At 47.6% G+C, this 19433-nt stretch overlaps 1 protein-coding gene across 1 annotated transcript in view; it reads left to right on the forward strand.

Annotated features, from left to right (window-relative positions):
* The first annotated feature begins 2232 nt into the window (after window positions 1-2232).
* The window catches only part of LOC147618051 (Peroxisomal membrane 22 kDa (Mpv17/PMP22) family protein), a 44605-nt gene continuing 27404 nt past the window's right edge, over window positions 2233-19433 (forward strand). Inside the window, exons 1-2 of the mRNA XM_086775294.1 lie at window positions 2233-2582; window positions 2673-2828. Of these exons, the coding sequence (XP_086631420.1) occupies window positions 2316-2582; window positions 2673-2828 (423 nt within the window). The 5' untranslated portion in view covers window positions 2233-2315. The remainder of the gene's footprint in view (window positions 2583-2672; window positions 2829-19433) is intronic.

Raw genomic sequence — 19433 nt, forward strand, 5'->3', positions numbered from 1 at the left:
AAACATTGGGTGTCCTCACGTGTGTGGCCTATTCCCCACACATGAGTATTTTTAAGCATTCAATTGCTAAAATAGGCCATAGCCTCTAAAAATACAAAAGTTATGTTTTTTCTTGCACAACGTTCTCTCTTTATCCAAAATAGAGAGCTCTTTAATATTAGATTACTTAGGTTTAGGGGAAAGCTGTTAAGCTTTACAAAATAAAGATTTCCAAGTCTATGCCTCATCTATGCTTTAAGTTTAAGCTTGTAGTAGAAATAAATAAATGGATGTGCACAAGCTAGCACATATATACAAATCTTGAAACAATTATTCCATAGGCATACAAACCATCAACACACACACATTCATCAGGAGTAAGTACTCCAAGAAATACAAACCAATTGCAATAAGCATAAGAAGCCACAAGCATGTGTCAATGTGCACCAAATGTATTAATATATGAAATAGTATCGCCCACAATATTAACATGATTTGGCATGACACAAAGATAATCGAGGTGTTCCCGAATTATCTAATAGAGTAGAATAATATTTTTAATAGGACTGAAACTACATTCTTATAACATGGATGAATAGAGCTAAGCCCTCGTTGGTGGTGCCAAATATGTTCAATTCAAGAGCTTACCTTAGCCTTGTCGAAGCATGTGTAATTGTCGGGCCTCGTCTTTGAGCCACAAATGAAATTTTCCAATGTTGGTGTGCTAGCTTGTCTGTTGGCATCCTCACTTTGTTGTCACACTGGAATGCTCCTTGCTGTTGATGGAGTGAAATGATAACTCTCTTTGCCAAGATGAAGGCAAGCAGAGATGGTCATTCATGATAGTTCTCTTTTACAAAAGGTGTGGGAAGAAGAGGAAGCTAACGCAAGAGAGGAAAACCTACAAACAATCCTATCTAGCATGTATCCATCAAGCAAGCAAGTTTCAATAGCATACATGCAAGCAAGAAGTATTCTATTACAAGGGAGTATTGCTTATTGTAAAAAATGACTTATACATAAGTGGTTCGGCCATAGTCTTAAGTAAGTATACATGAAGTCTTTAGACTTTCCTTATTTGACATTAAGCACAAGGTAAGGTTGCTTTATCTGTTCTAGTTTTGTCTTACAAAAGATAAGCGCGTTCAAGCGGGTAACATGGCGAAGCGCCTTTATGATAGGTCGGGCGGGTGAAACCATGTTAACTTATGGAGTGGTTAGCATATATATATATATATAGAGAGAGAGAGAGAGAGAGAGAGAGAGAGAGAGAGAGAGAGAGAGAGAGAGAGAGAGAGAGAGAGAGAGAGAGAGAGAGAGAGAGAGAGAGAGAGAGAGAGAGAGAGAGAGAGAGAGTGTGTTCCATTTCCGCGCTTGCTCTCTAATGTTGACATCTTCTCCCATGACATCGTGGCCTTGCTCTGGTAATCGTGCTCATCATCATCAACATCATCATGTTCTTCTCAGAAACCCTATGACTTTGTCAAGGTGTGCATCGTGCTTTGCCATGGCGACACTGCTTGAGTATGTCCTCTTACATAAATTTTGGTCACTTATGCAAATCATAGATGCATACTTTGTAGACATGGCATGCCCTCCTTGAGTAAGTTGGTGGACTCGGAAGTGGATGTCTTAGATGGCTATGGTGGACTCGAAAGTGGATGTCTCAAATGGCTGGGGAGGGGTTTGAAGAATGCCAAAGGAGCAGTGGCGATGTAAGTCGATGTTGCAATGCTAGATGTTGACGATGACAAAACCCGATCAATGGGACATATGATTGTTGGAGTTGACGTTGTATGTTGGTAGCAATCATCATGCGCGTCTTTCACAAGCAGTGCAAAAAAGGCTACTAATTTACTGATGAAAAACTTCCATCTGACAAAACTACAAGTAGTTTTTGAATGTTTTACGAATTTTAAAAGTATTATCACACTAAAACCTCTTGAAAACCTTCACTCCCAAAATTTGACGATTTTTTTTTTAAATTTTAGAAGTGCAATTATAGTATACCTAGGTTTTTTTTTGAACACTACGAGTCACGAGTGGTGGGCATGAGCCACATCACATGGTTTTCATCAAGGTTGAAAAAAAACTAGAAAATTGTAGCACCTTGCAAATTTTGTTGGTAAAGAAAGTAGAAAATTGATGCCACGTGGAAAAATACGGTGGCCAAAATCGAAATCCAAGTAGTGTAATAAAAATTAAGATAAGATAAGTTCCAGTTAATATATTTTGATTTTGATGCCAAAAATAAGGATTCCTGCCACATTTGAACACGGGACTCGGGAGTGCCCGCGAAGTCCATGCGCTAGTAGAGCACTAAGCGAGGAACAGCTATGGGAGGCCCCTTGTCAGGCTTTGGGACTTCTTCCAGCGGAGGCCTGAGGTGGCGCTTTCCTGCTCACGTCCCAAGGGCAACCACCAGCGGAGGCAGCAGTGCCCACGATTCTGCAGAAATCCAGCCCAAAAAGCTCCGGCTCCCGGTCAAAGCCGCCTGCACAGCTGGTATCCTCGCGTTGCTGGGAGACAGTGCCGCTCAGCTGCGCTCGCGGTGGATTCAACGCCAGGATTCTCTCGACCAGTCCCCTGACCAGAAAACAAAGGTAAGTTACAAAATTAATTGTCAAAAATCTTTCCTCTTAATTAACCTTTGTTTTGATTAGTCTTTGTTTTGATTCTTTGAATCCGTTCAGGCCATTGAGAACGGCAACTTTGGGAGCTATGATTGGCTCCGAGCATTGCGGATGACTACATATGGCTTCTTCATCTATGGCCCAGCTTCTCAAGTATGGTACAATTTTCTCGACCACATGTTGTGCGAGAAAACACTCAGAAACCTCTCCTTGAAGGTATGCTGCCTCTCTTTTATATGCCCCTTTAATTGGATTGATATTGCAAGCAATGTGTGATTAGAGATGTTTTTTTGGTATTTCTTTTCACAATCACAAACAATCATTCTTTGGCAGTTACTTGAAGTGCATATGCGTCTTTCAAGTCTCTTTTGTCACGCACTATTACCGTGTTTTTTGTAGATTTTTCCTGATTGCCACATGAGCTTTGATATGGCCATGGGGCTTAAAGTAATCTATTGAGCTAAGAATCATTGCAAAAGGATGTAAGGTGTGAGAATAATCGAGTATACATTTACCACATATCCATCATTCATTAAGGTTACTTTTGATGTAACACACAAACCAAATTTAGTCAGTTTTGCATGCCTAGGAGTGGAACTGTGGATTAGGAGGTAAAAGTGGGTAAGTTCTGATCTTTTATATACCCTAGACAATGCTTAGTAGCATCATTCAGGAACAATGATGTTGCACACCACGACAGGTTTGTTCGGTTATGTTTGGGCTCTAGGCTAAATAGGCACGTTTTAAAGGTCCAATTGTAAGTCCAATGATTCCTTACCCAGGATAGCCCATCATTTAGTTTTACACTTCAAGCAGCAGTTATCAGTCAATTAGATTCCTTTCAAGGCCACAAGATGTGTACTCGTCCATGAATAAGTGACAGCCCCATTTGCAGGAGGAATCAGGTACTTGGCTCTTATCACCAGCCTGGTAGTTAAAAAGTAAATAAATTTGAGGGAAGGTGGGGGGTGAGTTGAGACCTAGATGGTTCTACCTCTTCTTGCTTGCAAGTCAGTCAAGCTTATCATGTCCTCTCCCTTTAGCGCTATCTCAAGTCTAGTTGCTGAGATCTTGGGGAGAGTGAAGGTGTAAACGGAAGGGCAACTGTAACACGGAAATCTATTCAATCACGAAAACTGAAAATAGACATAAGTATGCTAGACAAAGGAAGATGACAAATCTGCACAGTACACCACACTAGGGGCCAGAAGATGGGTTGACCCTCCCCCCCCCCTGTCATGTGCACAGTGTGTATCTACCGTGTGCCACATGCACGCAAGACTGTTTCGAGGCTTGTGGAAGCTTGGAACTAGGCAGGCTGATTGACGAGCTGAGTTAGGGTCCAGGGATATACTAACGGGTGGGCACCCAAGTATGGACGGGCGGGCGCCCAAGTGTGGATGCCCAATGACCGGCCAAGAGCCTATAAAAGGGTGGCCAAGGTTAGTTATTGGGATATAGAGAGTCTCGCGAGTTTGTGAGAGCTCTATGGTCTTGGAGCCTGGATCTAGTGCAAACGTGCACTTGCTTTACGCAGCCGAGGCCGGCAGCAATCTCGAGGCCCGTGAGGGCAGCTTCGTGGCGGTATGGGACGTCGCGAGGAAGAGATTGGTCGGTACGTCAACCTAGTTAGCTTAGCTCGTGGCTTGGTGGGGACAGCCAAGACTGTGGGCTTGCCCACGGCTGTCATGGTTGGGAGGTGAGTCAGGCCTGCACCCCCCTTGTTGTTTGTTTGTTCGTTGTTTGCAGGTTCGATCGATCACGAGGAGATCCGTGGGGTTTTGACAGTGGTATCAGAGCATACCTCATGAACGAGTAAGTCGGTAGGTAGAGAAGAAGAGGTCGAAGAAAGGTATGTGTTGAAAAGCTTGCTGTTTTTTCTGTGCATACTGCTGTTTTCAGATTCAGTATGTGTTTTTTCTTCATCAAAGAGACCCATGTTGATGGGAGATGGTAGTCTTGGAAGGGTCGCTTGCTTTGCAAGGAAGAGGAGAGTCTTGTTTGTGCAATCGCATGAACTGCAGGGAGAGAAACAGAAAAAGCATGTTGCTTTTCATTGAACGAGTGAGAGAGAGAGAGAGGGCAAAGAGAGATGCGAAGGGTTGAAACGTGGTGGCGTGCTGTACAACGTGCTAGAGGTCCACGTTGGTGGGCAGCGTTGTGGCGGGCGAGTACACAGTCGGCCAAGAAAGCACATTTGCACACGTTCGTGTGCAAGCCTTGTGGCAGGCGGACTTGTACGCAGGCAAGGAAGCAGGCGGCCAGGCCTGCGTAGCCAGCCAGGCAGCGCCCAGGCCAGTCTTGCGTAGCCAGCCCAGGCCACGTGGCCCTGTGGCCAGGCGTACGCGAGGGTGGCGTAGCCTACCTATTCAAGGGGGGCAAGCATGCTTCCCGTGTTCTTTATGTCCCTACTCTGGGTTTTCATCTTCTGTCAATGCATGAAGTATGCAAGACTAGCTTTCGGGTGGAATTTGAGGAGCATTCAGTTGCTCTACGGGACCGTGAGACTGGCCAGGTTGTTTGGGAAGGCGGTGTGGAGAATGGTATCTACAAGCTCTTTGCACTCTCCTCGTTGACAGGTTCTTAGTTCGGAGATTTGTGGCACTTTCGTTTTGGCCACTTAAATGTGGATGCACTTCAGCGAGCTTTCCGAGACCAGATGGTGGTTGGCTTGCCAGATGTTGGCAACGTGATGGTGGAGAAAGAGTCTGGATTTGAGGTAAAGATTCTCAGGGCTGACAAAGGAGGTGAATTCTCCTCGACTGTATTTCTCAGATTTTGTGCAGATCATGACATCAAGAGGGAACTGGCCAATATAGGATCGCCTTCGGAGAATGGAGTTGTAGAACGCAAGAACAGGACTGTGGTGGAGATGGCGAGGACCATGCTGGAGCATCATGATCTTCCTCGTCCACTTTGGGGAGAGGCTATGGCAACGGCTGTCCATACCCTCAACCGATCTCCGACGACTTCAGTACCTCATATGACTCCATTTGAGGCATACTTTGGCAGGAAACCTGATGTCTCGCACTTCCGTGTTTTTGGGAGTGATGCGTATGTACATATTCCGAAGAAGCAGAGGGGGAAGCTTGACTCCAAGTCCCGCAAGCTTGTATTTGTGGGGTATAATTCTCTTTCCAAGGGATACAGATTGTATGATCCAGACAGGAACGAGATTGTTGTCAGCCGGGATGTGGTCTTTGATGAGCATGTTTCAGTATCCACTGTCGAGGAGCCGCCACTTCTTGGACATCCAGAGGAGTTTGATCATGATTCCCAGACCATTATTCCAGTTGATCAACCTCAGTCAGTACAGGAGGTTGAGCCCGTAGTTGGAGTAGAGCCCCGCAACCACAGGAGGCTCTACGATCTGTTCGAGTACCTGGGTGTTTGTTGGACACCCTTCGGGAGTCAGGTGTCACGGAGTTACCTTGCGAGTGGACCACAGAGGACGGCCCTCCAAGATCACATAGAGTCCGAGATAAAAGCAATACAGCGGAGCTTCTTCAGGTAAACTATGCTCTGATGTCTCGTATTATGCGGGACAAAGAGCCCACTTCCGTCAAGGAAGCCCTTTCACAGGATACTTGGAGGAAAGCCATGCAGGTGGAACTTGATGCCATCGAGAAGAACAACACATGGGAGTTGGTACCGAGGCCGTCGAAACGGTCAATCATTGGTGTCAAATGGGTCTTTAAGACCAAATATGCGTCTGATGGGTCGGTGGACAAACGCAAAGCCAGACTTGTGACTAAAGGTTATGCTTAGCGGCCAAGCATCGACTACGAGGATACCTTTGCACCGATAGCACGGATGTCCACGATTCGGACCGTTCTTGCCCTTGCTTCTTCTCAGAGGTGGCCCGTGTATCAAATGGATGTAAAAGCTGCGTTCCTTAATGGTGATCTGCAGGAGGAGGTGTATGTTGAGCAGCATCCAGGCTTTGTTGTTCCAGGATCAGAAGGGATGGTTTACAGGTTACGTAAGGCCTTATATGGTCTTAAGCAGGATCCCAGGGCTTGGAATCTAAGCAGGCTCCCAGGGCTTGGAATCAGAAGATTGATTCCGTCTTTATTCGGACTGGATTTCAGAGATCGGTTGCAGATCCTAACCTGTATCTCTTTCGGAAACGCGGCATGGTTACGATAATTATCCTTTATGTGGATGATCTCATTCTCATCGGCAGTCATGTGGAGCACATTGGTGCGACGAAGGCTGCCTTGTCAAAGAAGTTTGAGATGACCGACTTAGGCTTACTCCACTTCTTTTTGGGATTGGAGATCTGGCAGACCCAGAGGGGGTTTTTTGTCTCTCAGCAGCGGTATGTTCATGAGTTGCTTGAGGCCTTTGGGATGGAGAACTGCAAGCCTATTACTTCGCCGATGGACCCAAACACAAAGTTAACTGTTACTGATCCTTGTGAGCCAGTTGATGCCTCGCAGTACCGGAAGTTGGTTGGTTCATTGATCTGGTTGCTGAACACCAGATTGGACTTGAGCTTCTCCGTGGGGTTGTTGAGCTCTTTTATGCAGACGCCATTGAAGTCTCATTGGGACGCAGGATTGCGGATCTTGCGGTATCTACAGAGTACGAAGGATCTAGGACTCTTTTACACAGGAGGGGATGGAGTCAGACTCCAAGGTTGGAGTGACTCAGATTGGGGAGGAGATCCAGACACGAGGAGATCTACTTCAGGATACAGTTTTACCCTTGGCTCAGCAGTTTCTTGGAGCAGCAAGAGGCAGCCAACTATTGCCCTCTCTTCGACAGAGGCAGAGTACCGAGTTGCTTGTGCTGCTGCTTGCGAGGTTGTGTGGTTGCGGAGGCTGCTAGGTGAGATTGGGTTTCCACAGAAGGAGCCCACAGTCATCCAGTGCGATAACCAGAGTTGTATAGCTATTGCTCGGAACCCGGTCTTCCATGCCCGGACCAAGCACATAGAGATACAGTATCACTTTGTACGTGAGAAGATCTTGGCTGGTGACATCTTGCTCCTTTATTGTTCGACGGAGGACAATGCGGCAGACCTCTTCACGAAGTCTCTACGTTAGGCTACGCTCAGGCGGCACTTCAGCTCCCTTGGGTTGATTGCACAGCTAGGAGCTGAGAGGGGGTGTTAGAAGTCATCTCTTGTCTTAATCAGACACCAGGGCTTTTGTTGTGGTTGTGCCCGCCTTGTATAGGTGTTTTATCATTTTTCCTCACTCCCTGTATTTTTTTCCCATTTTTTCCCATTTTTCCATGGTGCAAATGGATGCCACATGTTGGCAGGAGCCCTTGGTGCTGGCCGACTGCACCTCATGTGCTCCTGGTGGCTAGCCGACTGCCTATGATGTAGTCGTGGAGGTTTTGATGCTGGCCGACTTGTTTTGTACAGTCGTGGAGATATTTTCTGCTAGCCGACTTGCTTTATGCAGTCGTGGAGAGCCCTCAAGCGCTGGCCAACTGCATCCATGGGGCATATAAATAGGCCCCATGTTCCTCACCATTTTCTCATTCAGTTTTGTACGGGATCTTGTGTATAGAGAAGAGTTTACACGCCTATCTCTCAGTGTTTCTTGTGCTGTCTATTTTCTGCACTCTACTTGCTCTTGTGGACCCAAGTTTGGTTATCATTTCCGCTGCGTATTTTGACAGGAACTGCCTTCAGGGAATAACAAACCGTAGAGCTGCCCTTGCAAGGTAATTGCCCTCATCAACGAATCTCGAGTAAAGAGATCCTCCAATTTAGACCATACATGATGAGCACTGGTGAGAGTTTGCACTGCCGGTGAGACCTCCTCTGTGATGGTCCGCAGTAGATGCATAGAATGTGCCTTCGAGTCCCGATTCTCCTAGTCTTGTAATTCCGCAACGAATTCATCCTCTTGATCCTAAGTCCACCTCCTAGAGTTCCAAGGACGCTCGGGCTTCCTCTCAATGCCTTGAACAATATCCCACAAACCCTTGTGGATGAACCAGATCCGCATTTGAAGCTTCCAATGGGCATAGTTGGGTCCTTTCAACTTGTCATCCTTGTTCGTACAGGGGGGGAGCCATATCCATAGCAACAAGAAACACAGATCTCAGTGATAGAATGTGGAGTGGAAGAAGGGAAAGTGGAAACATAGGGGGGGGGAGAGAGAGAGAGAGAGAGAGAGAGAGAGAGAGAGAGAGAGAGAGAGAGAGAGAGAGAGAGAGAGAGAGATTTTATTAACGTCTTCCAAAAGACCGAACTCGGCCTATGAGACAAATCGGAGTACCTGTATGGGGTATCCTCTGTCATCCCAACAAAATGAAAAAGTACTGAACTAAAAAAAGCTGAATCTGGGTGTGCAATAAGTACAATGAGTGGTGAAGGGGATGGAGCTCTACTACTAGGAGAATGCAAAGCTATATGCATGGAGTATACAATCATGATATGCAACCTAGCTAGCTCCATCATGTACCATACTGGGGGTATAAAATGGTATACATCAATGAAGGGGGTGTCCACAGCTCCCTGAAGAACATGCCTGGGTGTGCTTTGAAGCGAGCCAGTCGCTCCGCACCCTCTCTGTGAAACTGAGCTCTGATCTCTGTCATCTCTCTCTGGTATAGGCGTGGTGTTCGAAAGCCAGGTGTCCTCTGTCTCCTGCGGGCTCTGGAGTGTCTTTGCTCTTTGGAGAGTAATTCCTTGCCGTGTAGGGGCTGGGAGTGGGGTGGATCTTTGAAAAAATGTAGTAATCTGTGTCTGTGATTCCCCCTCTGGAGCTGTCTGAGCCTGTAATGATGTCTCTCTGTGGCGCTGTATGTCTAGAATGAATCTCCCCAGTATGCGCTGGTCTGCTGCCTCAAAGATCTGGCGTAGGGAATGTGGCTCTGTGAATAAAATGGGATATCTCTCTTTGATGGCTGTATATGCTCTGCATTTGCATACATAATGCTTCTCACTCTCCACCTCCTCTCTGCACAATCTGCATACCCTCTCCTCTCGGGGGATCCGTGCTGGTCTGCCAGTCTCAATCTCCAATTGGTGTGATGAAACTCTAAGCTGACCAATAGCCACTCGGGAGCCGTGTGGTAAAAAGCCCTCAATGTATCTAGGCCTCTCTATAAATCCATCATCAGTGATACTCATGAAGTGATCTCTGTAGTATAGCATCTTCGGTGGAAGAGGCTGTGTAGGCGATATCCATGTCTCTCGTGTATAGAGTTGCCATAGATCCTGTCTCAATACTCTGTTCCTCTCACTATGAGAGAGACGGATATGTGGTGCATCCCTGTCATATTGGAATGGTGGTAGTGTAGGCATATGCTCACTTATGGTAGTGCTATGTGTGAACAGGGCTTAACCAAGGGTACTTTTTCCCATGTGGTTTTTCCCCTTGGACATCAAGTGTGAAAGGACACTATATAATATTTTGTACTTCTATATTATATGGATGTGGCACACATGCAAGGGTTGACTTGCATTTTGTGGATACCACACTTTTGGCTCTCTCTCTCTCTCTCTCTCTCTCTCTCTCTCTCTCTCTCTCTCTCATTTCTGTGTGTAAGCTTCTCTACCCTGCACCTAACCCTAATGTGCAGGTTTGTGTGTGTGAGTGTGTGAGTCCAACACCCAACAGTTGGTATCAGAGCAGGGAGCTGCCTGTGGATTTCTTCCCCTGAAAAAACTGCTCTGCTGACTGTGGAATTCCCTCGTCGAAATTCCGTCGAAAATTGCCGTTCCGTTCGTCGCCGGACTGCGTGCTTCCGTCGGCGCTCCTCCGTCCGGCCACCAGAAACGGGCGGCACTAGTGGGGAGCCCACCACCGCCGCCGCCCAGCTCCATCATGGTTCCGGCCACCCTCGCCGTGAGCACTCCCGTCCGGTCGCCCAGAGCCACGTTGGCGTTCTGCTCCCATCCGGCCTTCATCGCCGTCGCCGTCGCCGTCGCCGTCGCCCAGCGTCGACCCCCCGTTTTGCTCCGTCGACGTGTCCGTTCCGACTGCTGCTTTGTTCGTCCGTCCGTTCGCTCCCGCCAGCGACTCGTGCCCAGCTGACGGCTCCCGCCCATTCCGACTTACTTGCGGCCAAAGCCGTGCTCGCCTTGCTCTGAGCGCCCGCCTCCGTTTGCCGACTCGCCCGACACCTTCCGAGCTGCAGCGACGACGATGACTCGACGGCTGTCGCCCGTTCTGTTTTCCGCTGCCGCCGGGCCCTGGTGCAGCTAGCCTACGGCTGCCGCCTACGCCTATCCCATCAGCTTCGTAAGATCCAGCCCCAGCTCCCCGTCGGCTGCCCACAGCCATCCGCCGCCTTGCTGGCTTCCTCCAACGCCCGTTAGCACTGTCTACTCCAAGCCTGCTGCCCTTGCATGAAGGTGTTTCTCTGTACACATTTTTGGTCAAATACAAATACAGATTTTGCAGCCTTTCCAGTGCAGGTCATATGCAGATTTTGTAGACACTTCTGTGCAAGTCAAATTCAAAGAAAATTGCAGGTGCAATTTGGGGGTTTTTGAAATTGAGGTCAAAATCAGCAAATTGAACCTCTTTCATTTGCAGAAATTTGGGGGTTTTCAAAATTGAGGTCAAAATCAGCAAATTGAACCTCTTTCACTTGCAGAAATTTGGGGCTTTTGTGGAAATTGGCCAATTAGATGCACATTGAAGCGATTGGAGTGCATAAAAATTGGGGATTTTTTGATTGGAGCATGTAATTGGGCATTACAGCTGCGATTTGTCGCGTATGTATACACATTGTGTGTAATTGGACAATTTGGTGCAGGTTTACACTTGCTTTGGTTTGCAGGCATACATTTGCACAGGACATTTGGTTGCCTGGCAGTGCACATTGGTGCTTGGTTTGCTTGCAGATATATTTTGTTGACATGGCACAGAATGCTACAGATGTATTTGGTGTGCTCACCCAGGAGGACAAGCTGGATGGATCTAACTACTCCCTCTGGAGTTTCATGATCTGTAATTTGCTGGTAGCCAAAGGGCTTTGGGGCATCGTGTGTGGTGATGACACACGCCCACTTACCATACAGCTAGCCACGCCTCAATGGGGAGGTGCTCAAAGAGCTCCTGATGTAGATCCTTCTCCCACACAAGAGCAGAAGAGATGGGACTCTAGAGATGCACAGGCCATGTCATTGATAGCCTTTCAGTGAAAAGGACTATTATTCCGCACATTCGTTCATGCAAGACATCGAAGCTTGCATGGGACACATTGGAAGCAATGTATCAGGTACGCAACGAGGCAAGAGTTGCCTACTTGAAGAGGCAATTGGATCTTCTTTCTACGGATGAGGGTGACTCCATGGCAGATCATCTCACCAAAGTGAAAGATTTGCAGGAACAATTGCTCAACATTGATGAGGTTATCCCAGACACACAGATGGTCACGAACACTCTTCATTCTTTACCGCCTTCCTACTTGGGCTTTCACACCTCTCTCAACCTCTCCGAGGAGGTGCTGATCCCGTCACTTTTGAAGAGCTCGTGGGTTTACTCTTGCAGGAAGAACAAACAAGAGCAAACTTATCGAGCAACCGTTTTTGAGGCTTGGTATAGCCGAAAGGCAGCAGTGGATTATATGCGTACATTTGGGTGTTTGGCATATGCGCATGTGCCAGAACAACTCCGAACAAAGCTAGATGACAAAGCAATTAAATGCATTTTTGTGGGCTACAGCAATGAAAGCAAAGGATACCGTCTTTATAATCCAACTACACGAAGGATTTTTGTCAATAGAGATGTGGTATTTGCTGAAAATTCAGAACAGCCCATGTACAGCTTGTATAAAAGCAATGATACAAGCTTACAGGACATGTTTGATGGACTTTTACTCATTGCAATTAGGGGGGATTCAGATCAGCCAGCCCCTACACAAGAAAATCCACATGTAGAACATGTGGACCAGCCAGCCATTCAGCTCCCTTCTATGGAAGAAGTGGAAGATCTTGTCAGGGAAGAGCAAACAGCCATTGACACAGCCAAGTCAGTGCCAAGATGGTTGCTGAAAACTTTGCAAGAAAGCAAACTTGCAGCTCCACTCACAGGTAGAACAAGGGCTAGTTCCAGCCATGCTTTGAATGTACATCGTGGGGAGTCTGCATTCGCAATGGGTGGTCTCTTTGATTCAGAAGAGCCTTCTTCTTATCAAGAAGCACATGAGAATGAGCTTTGGGGAAGTCAGCCACCTCATCAATGTATAACCCAAATAGCGTGGGGGAAAGTGGGCATCCTTGCTTCACACCAATGGTGCTAGCAATAGTCTCGGACATACCTCCTGGACATCTGACTCGCCCAAAAACCTACTCATATAATGCGTAGATGCCCCATGTCATATTTGTTGGTATGCCAAGAGACTGCAGGCGCTGAAAGAGCCTCTCTCGTGGTACTGTGTCAAATGCCTTGCGAAAATCCACAAAGCAGTAATAGAGCTTTCTCTTCCTCACTCTGGCCTGATCAATCATACAGCTCAAAGTGAATACATGGTCAGTGGTAGAGAAAGCTCTCCTAAAGCCTGCCTGCCCTGATGAGCGTAAACTTGCTCGCTCAGCATATAAGCTAAGCTCTTGCTCCAGCACTGCACCATAGAGTTTGGCCAGCACGTGGCCAACCATAACCATCCTGTAGTTGCTCGGATCGAGCATATCCCCTGTTTTGTGAATTGGCACAATGGTGTGCATGGTCCACTCCGCAGGCAAACCCTCTGCTAGTGCCCTGTTAAACAGGTGTGCAAGAAACGGAGCCAAAGAATCTATTGCATATATGAGATGCTCACCCTGCAGGCCCATATGGTCGGCGGCCCGTCCATGCTGTAGGTGGCGGATAGCTTCCTGTACCATCGAGTGGGTAAAGAAGCTAGCTGTGGTAGGTCGAGGCTCCTGTGGCTGAGGTATAGGTGGCTGCTGTGGGACGTGGTATAGGCCCTCTGCATATGTGTGCCATGTATGTGGGTCTGCAATAGGTGTCGGTGTCCAGGGCTCTCTGAAGTGCCGCCATGAGACAGGGCTATCTCTACTCATGAAGAAATGAAAGATCTCTAGCTCCTGTATCTCTGCGAAGGCCCGCCTTTTGCGGCGAGTAAGTCTCCTCATCTCTCTCCTTGACTCCTGCTCTGTGATGGCTCCCAAGGCTCTCTGTATGCGGAGCCGTGAGTATAGGGCTCTGCACTCGTCATCATACCATCTGTTCTGGGGCATGGTCCCAGATCTCGCAGGCTCTCCGGAGTGTACACGATGTGGGAAGCTCTATAATGCAGCCGTGTGTAGGAGTGATGCCAGCTGGGCTGTAATGGTATCCATAGGTGCCAGGGGATCCATGAGTAGGAGCCCATCCTCTACTCTGCCAGTGTATATGTCTGCCATGTCATGTGTGAAGTAGATGGTAGTGTGTGGCGTCGGTATGTGGGGGGCTGGTGATACTGGTGATCCGGCTAGTGAAAATGCCAAGTATGTATGATCTGCCCCAATAGGACAAGGTGGAATGGAGAATGAGGTGACAAGCTGTGATGCCTCCAAAGACCCCATAATGTAGTCTACCACCGTGCCTCCGATCCGTGTATGACCCCCATGTGGGAAGCATGTAAGCCCTCCTGATCCCGGCCATTGTAGCATCCCGTTATAAATAACGAGACGATGCCTGGCTCCCAACTCTAGTAAGTGGTCCCCATAATGTCCTCTGTCTGGTCCAGTCTCCTCTGATGCCCGACTAGCCCCTATCTCCTCTGGATCCACAGGGTGGAGGATCTCCATGTCATCATAGTCATACACCTCAGACTGTCTGCTTTGTGTGTGGGCATTGAAGTCGCCCGTAAGAAATACTTCCCCTAGTGTAGAATTATGCATAATCTCCTCTGAGACAGACAAGTGTATGGCGAGGCTCTCCTCCTCCTGTGGCATGTCCTCTGTAATGACATAGGAGGATCTTGATGGAGAAAAGTAACATAGAGCTATGTATATAACCCTGTCCTGTGAGAGCTGTAGGCTGATCCACATGTATCTGGTCTCTGGATCCTGTGCTACCACTCTCAGTCTCCCCTGAAGCTCTTGTTTGAATAGAACTGCTACTCCCCCCGACCCTCTCGAGGTACCCTGGCGTGTGGTCCTCCTGTATGCTGACTCCCACTGGAATCCCTCTACTCGAGGTAGCCCTCTCTCTGGGCTCTGATGTGTCTCTGTCAGAAGTATGATGTCTCTCCCCACCATAACATGCTCCAGTCGTCCAGGCTGCACCCATAGTGAACCATTACAGTTCCATACTGCCATGTGTATCTCTGTCAGTGGCCTGGTCTGGGTCCCATAGGCCCCAAACCGCTAATCCATGGGCCGGCCATCAATTGTTGGGGTAAAGGCATAATGCCCACCCTTATAGTGTGTACAAGCCCATAAGTTATAGTACATAGTACACTTAGTACTTTTAATGTACCAAGTGCACTATGTGTACTAGTGCAATATACATGTGTGATAGGGGAGTCACACACTCATTGATTGATGAGTTGACTTATCCCCACAACTCTCTCTCTCTCTCTCTCCCATGCTTCTCTGTGTATGTCTCCCATGAATGAACTCTAAACCCTAATTCTGTTTTCTCCCCATCAACTGGTATCAGAGCCACGGTTGTGTCCGTGTGTGTGCGGGTGAAGCTCGGCTTTGGAGCCTTGAGTTTGGCACGAGCAGAGGAAGATCCACGTGCAGAACTGCAACGCTGGAAATCCACTGTAGAAGAGCACTGTGTGTGGTTGTTGAGACAGCAGGTCGTTGAAGCGCAAGGCAGCTGGGCGTGAGGAAAGCACCCGTAACGTAGGCTGCAGGCGTGTTAATCACTGGCGCCAGGCGTGAGCGAAGAAGTATTAGGCGAAGGCAGGCGGGCGTCTATCGTACACGCCTACGAGCGACCCCCTATAGCCGCCAGCTTTGGTGAGGGCCGTCGCGTGTAGAGCAGGCGTGTTATCGCTGGGTGAGAACAACTGGTATCGGCTCCAACGTGGCCGGTGCAAAAGTCATCGCCGTCGACCAAATAGTGAAGAGGAGGCGTGAATGGTCTGTTGCTGAGAGCCAGCATAGCTCCAAACATCGTCTATACAGGTGCAGTAGAAGACAGAATGTGTCGACATGTACCATCCTCTGCAGGTGGTTGCCATCGTAGTGTTTCTTGCGCTGGCCTTTGCTTTCTACATTTTTTTTTGTTCCTTTCGTCGGCATTTCTATCTACTCACCTCTGAGCACGCCTGAGGAACTGCCGCCTGCATTAATACAGCTGCCCTTTTCAATATCTGCACATAAATTCTGCAGTAGCATCAACATCAAGCATCAGCACCAAATTTGCCTGCAAATCAGAAAAATAAAAAATTTCAGAGGTATTTGCCTTCAATTTTTTGCGAATTTCTTATCAATTCAAGCAATTGAGCAGGTACAGGTGCCCAATTGCTCAATTTTTGAGCAAAATTGGCAAAATTGGGTGACATTGGTCACAATCAGGATAAATTTGCAGGAAATTGGTCAAATCAGGATCAATTTGCAGGAAATTGGATGTCGAAATTTGGGGCTTTTGATGTAATTGTGCAATTAAGCACTCATACATGCTGTATGATGTGAAAAATCGCACATTTGGGCAAAATCGCAGCAAATTGCAGCAAATTGCAGTGCAAATCAAGGGGCTTTTGTGCCGATTTGGTTGATTTGCATGCAGGCAATCGCATTTGATGCTGTGGTTAATGTGCTGATGCCTTACAAGCACTCAATGTGCCTGTAAATCAAGGGGCTTTCATGTATTTGATGTATATGTGGCCAGGGGGAAGCATCGTGAACACTCTGGATGCCTTCATGTGTGTCAATGTACCATGTATGATCAGCAATTGATCTCAAATCAAGGGGCTTTTCAAGTTTGTATGCTTGTTGAGCTTGGCAAAGCAGCAGGCAAGACATTTATGCCTTGAATCCTCAGAAATCAGCTTGCAGTCAAGGGGCTTTTGCCCAATTTCTGTTCGGGACTGTTTTATGCAGTGTTCGTGACTGTAAAAATCTGATTTTCACTCATTTGGACAGCCAGGAGAGCATTTATTGCTATTGTACCTGCTGGTACAGATTTGGCACAGCTTTGTGCAAGTTTTGGCATGGCTGTACATTGTTTTGAGTGATCAAAAGGTTCAAATTCAGCTGCTGAAATTGCCGGTACAGGTTTGGTACATCATTTGTAAGCACTTGGTACTGTTGTACAGTACTTTGGAAGGGCAAAAGAGCACATTTAAGGTGCTGTCCAAAATCTGCAGCAACCAGATTTTGGTGTTTTCATCACAAAAAGTGGGAGAAAAGTTGCATTTGTGCTTCCGCAGTGGGAGATAAAGCTTGGGAGAACATTTGTGAGCACTTTGTGTGCTCTGGGTGCAGTGTTTGCACATCTTGGGTGCAGTGTTTGCACATTTGCAGGGAGTCAGGCATTAAAGGTTGCATATTGCTATGGCAACCACAGGTGAGAGCTCTTCATTGCTTCACATCAAGAAGCTTGAAGGCTCGCATAACTATGATATTTGGCAAACCCAGTGCTACAATGTGTTGCTTCAGAAAAAGCAGCACAAGCCTATCAAAGAAAGGGGTGTAATGCCCGCTTCTCTTACAGCTGAAGAGTGGGAAGATATGGATGAGCTGGCAAGATCTACTATCATGTTGTCTGTGTCAGACTCATTACTTTTCAGCATTCGTGAAGAGAAGACAGCTTGGGGAATGTGGCAGAGATTGCAGGACTTGTATGCCCAACAAAGTGCCTCAAGCAAAGTGTATTGGTTGAAGAAACTCATAGGTCTTCAGATGAAGGAAGGGGCATCTATGACAGCCCATCTCAATGAGTTTAATGGTATTGTCAGCCAAGTCATTAATCAAAAGTTGGCAATGGACGATGAGTTCAAAGCCACTTTTTTGTTATGCACTTTGCCAGAGAGTTGGGACACATTCAGGACAGCCACTAGCAATTCGAATGCTATGCTGTCATATGCAGATGTTGAGGGTGCTCTTCTTCAAGAAGAGATGAACAGGAAAAACAACTCTGTTGGAAAGTCCAATGCAATGAATGCACGTGGGAGATCCCAGCAAAGGGGAAAAAGCCAAGAAAGGGGAAGGAGCAAGTCTCGCTCCAAAAAGGATTTGGAATGCCATTATTGTGGCAAGAAGGGACACATCAAAAAGCAATGCTACAAATGGAAAAATGATCAAAAGGAAAAGGGAAAAGGCAAAGACAAAGAGAAGGATGAAGCCAAAGATGTAAAGCCAAAGGGCAAAAGTGGAGTCAAGATCGAAGAAATCAATGTGTCACATGCAGGTGGCAGTGAGGATGAGGTCCTATTTACTTCTTCACTTGATGCCCATTCATCAATGATGACCCGACCATCTCGATAGAAGGCCTTCTTGCCTTCTCTCCTCGCGTGTAAGACTCGTGGCATGCAAGTTCTCCTATGCTCAAGCTGCATCCTCGTGAGATCATCATCCAAGAAAATAGGAGCTCCCTCTAAACCCCGTAGTATGACCCTCTTCCTCATGAAGGTGACCCTCTCCGTCTCTCCTGCAAACTGTAGGATGAGGGCTCGTGTTGAGTCTTCCCCGGCTCTCCATGCTTTGGTGAAGGGGAGAGGGTGCTCTTCCTTGTAGCCGAGCTTCATGCATAGAAGTTGTCCATCTTTCTCAGGAGTGGAGTCGGGTGTCTCGGCTATACCTGTGACTCGAATGTTGAGGCGGCGGGCATGCCTCATCTTCTCCTCCTCAATGGTGGTGTGAATGATTTGGTGTTCTTCCCTTTGAGTCTCCTCCCTCACTTCTTTACGGATGTTCTTCTTCACCACCTCAACCCATCCTGACTGCTTGGCTTTGAGCTTTCCCTCCATGTCCTTTGTGATCTCCTTGAGATCTCTTCTTTGATGGCCGTGAGAGTGTTGTCATTGATCTCCCCTTCTTCCTTCTCAGTATTCTTGATGGCTACCATTTCCACTTTCAATGCACTCACCTCCTCCTTAAGTGCCGTGTTCTCTTGTTCGAGGTTCGTGACCCGTGCTTTGAGAGCCATGATGTGCCGGTGTAGTTTGTTCTCCACCTCATTGAGGTTGGAATTGGATGTTGTTCTCCTTGATTAGTGCCTTCATTGCTGTCTCGAGGGCCTCGAGTTTCTGTTGGAGACTCGGGGCCATTCCTCTAGATCACTCTGCAGTCCTTCCCACAGGCAGGGAGGAGAGAGAGAGAGAGAGAGAGAGAGAGAGAGAGAGAGAGAGAGTTATGTTGCTGCCTTGGGGGCCTGAGGCGGGAAACGGGCGAGCAAGGGTGGGGGAGGAGGCGGAGACTGAAGCGACGGGCAAAATGCGCAGGAGGGGGAACGGGGCACAATGCGCAGGAGGCGGGAAACGGGTAAGCAAGGGTGGGTGGGGAAAGGGGGGCACAATGTGCAGGAGACTGAAGCGACGGGAGAGAGAGAGAGAGAGAGAGAGAGAGAGAGAGAGAGAGAGAGAGAGAGGGATGGAGAGGAAACAAAGGTGAGAACCTGCTCTCAATATCATCACCAAAAGGAATACATGTCCTGAGCAAGAGGGGAGAACCTCGTAAGTGAGGGACTGCAGCTAGACAAGCTAGGCAAGCAATGCTAAGCAGTGATATGAGGGAGGCATGCTGGCTATATATACCCCTAAATGAAGGCAGCTGACTGGTGATAAATACCTCCATGACTGGGGAAAATCCCAAGACCATAAAATGGGGAATAAATATGGGAAAAATATATGTGAGGGGTGACCAGCCCCTCTGACTAACATGGTCAGCCCTAGAGGCTAAAATAGGACACCAAATAGGAAGCTAGCAAGTAGGGGATGATATCTAACACTCAGCTCTCA

The sequence above is a fragment of the Cibotium barometz genome, chromosome 35 (genome assembly GCF_041138505.1).
Source record: "Cibotium barometz isolate CiBa-2024 chromosome 35, ASM4113850v1, whole genome shotgun sequence".
Lineage (NCBI taxonomy): Eukaryota > Viridiplantae > Streptophyta > Polypodiopsida > Cyatheales > Cibotiaceae > Cibotium > Cibotium barometz.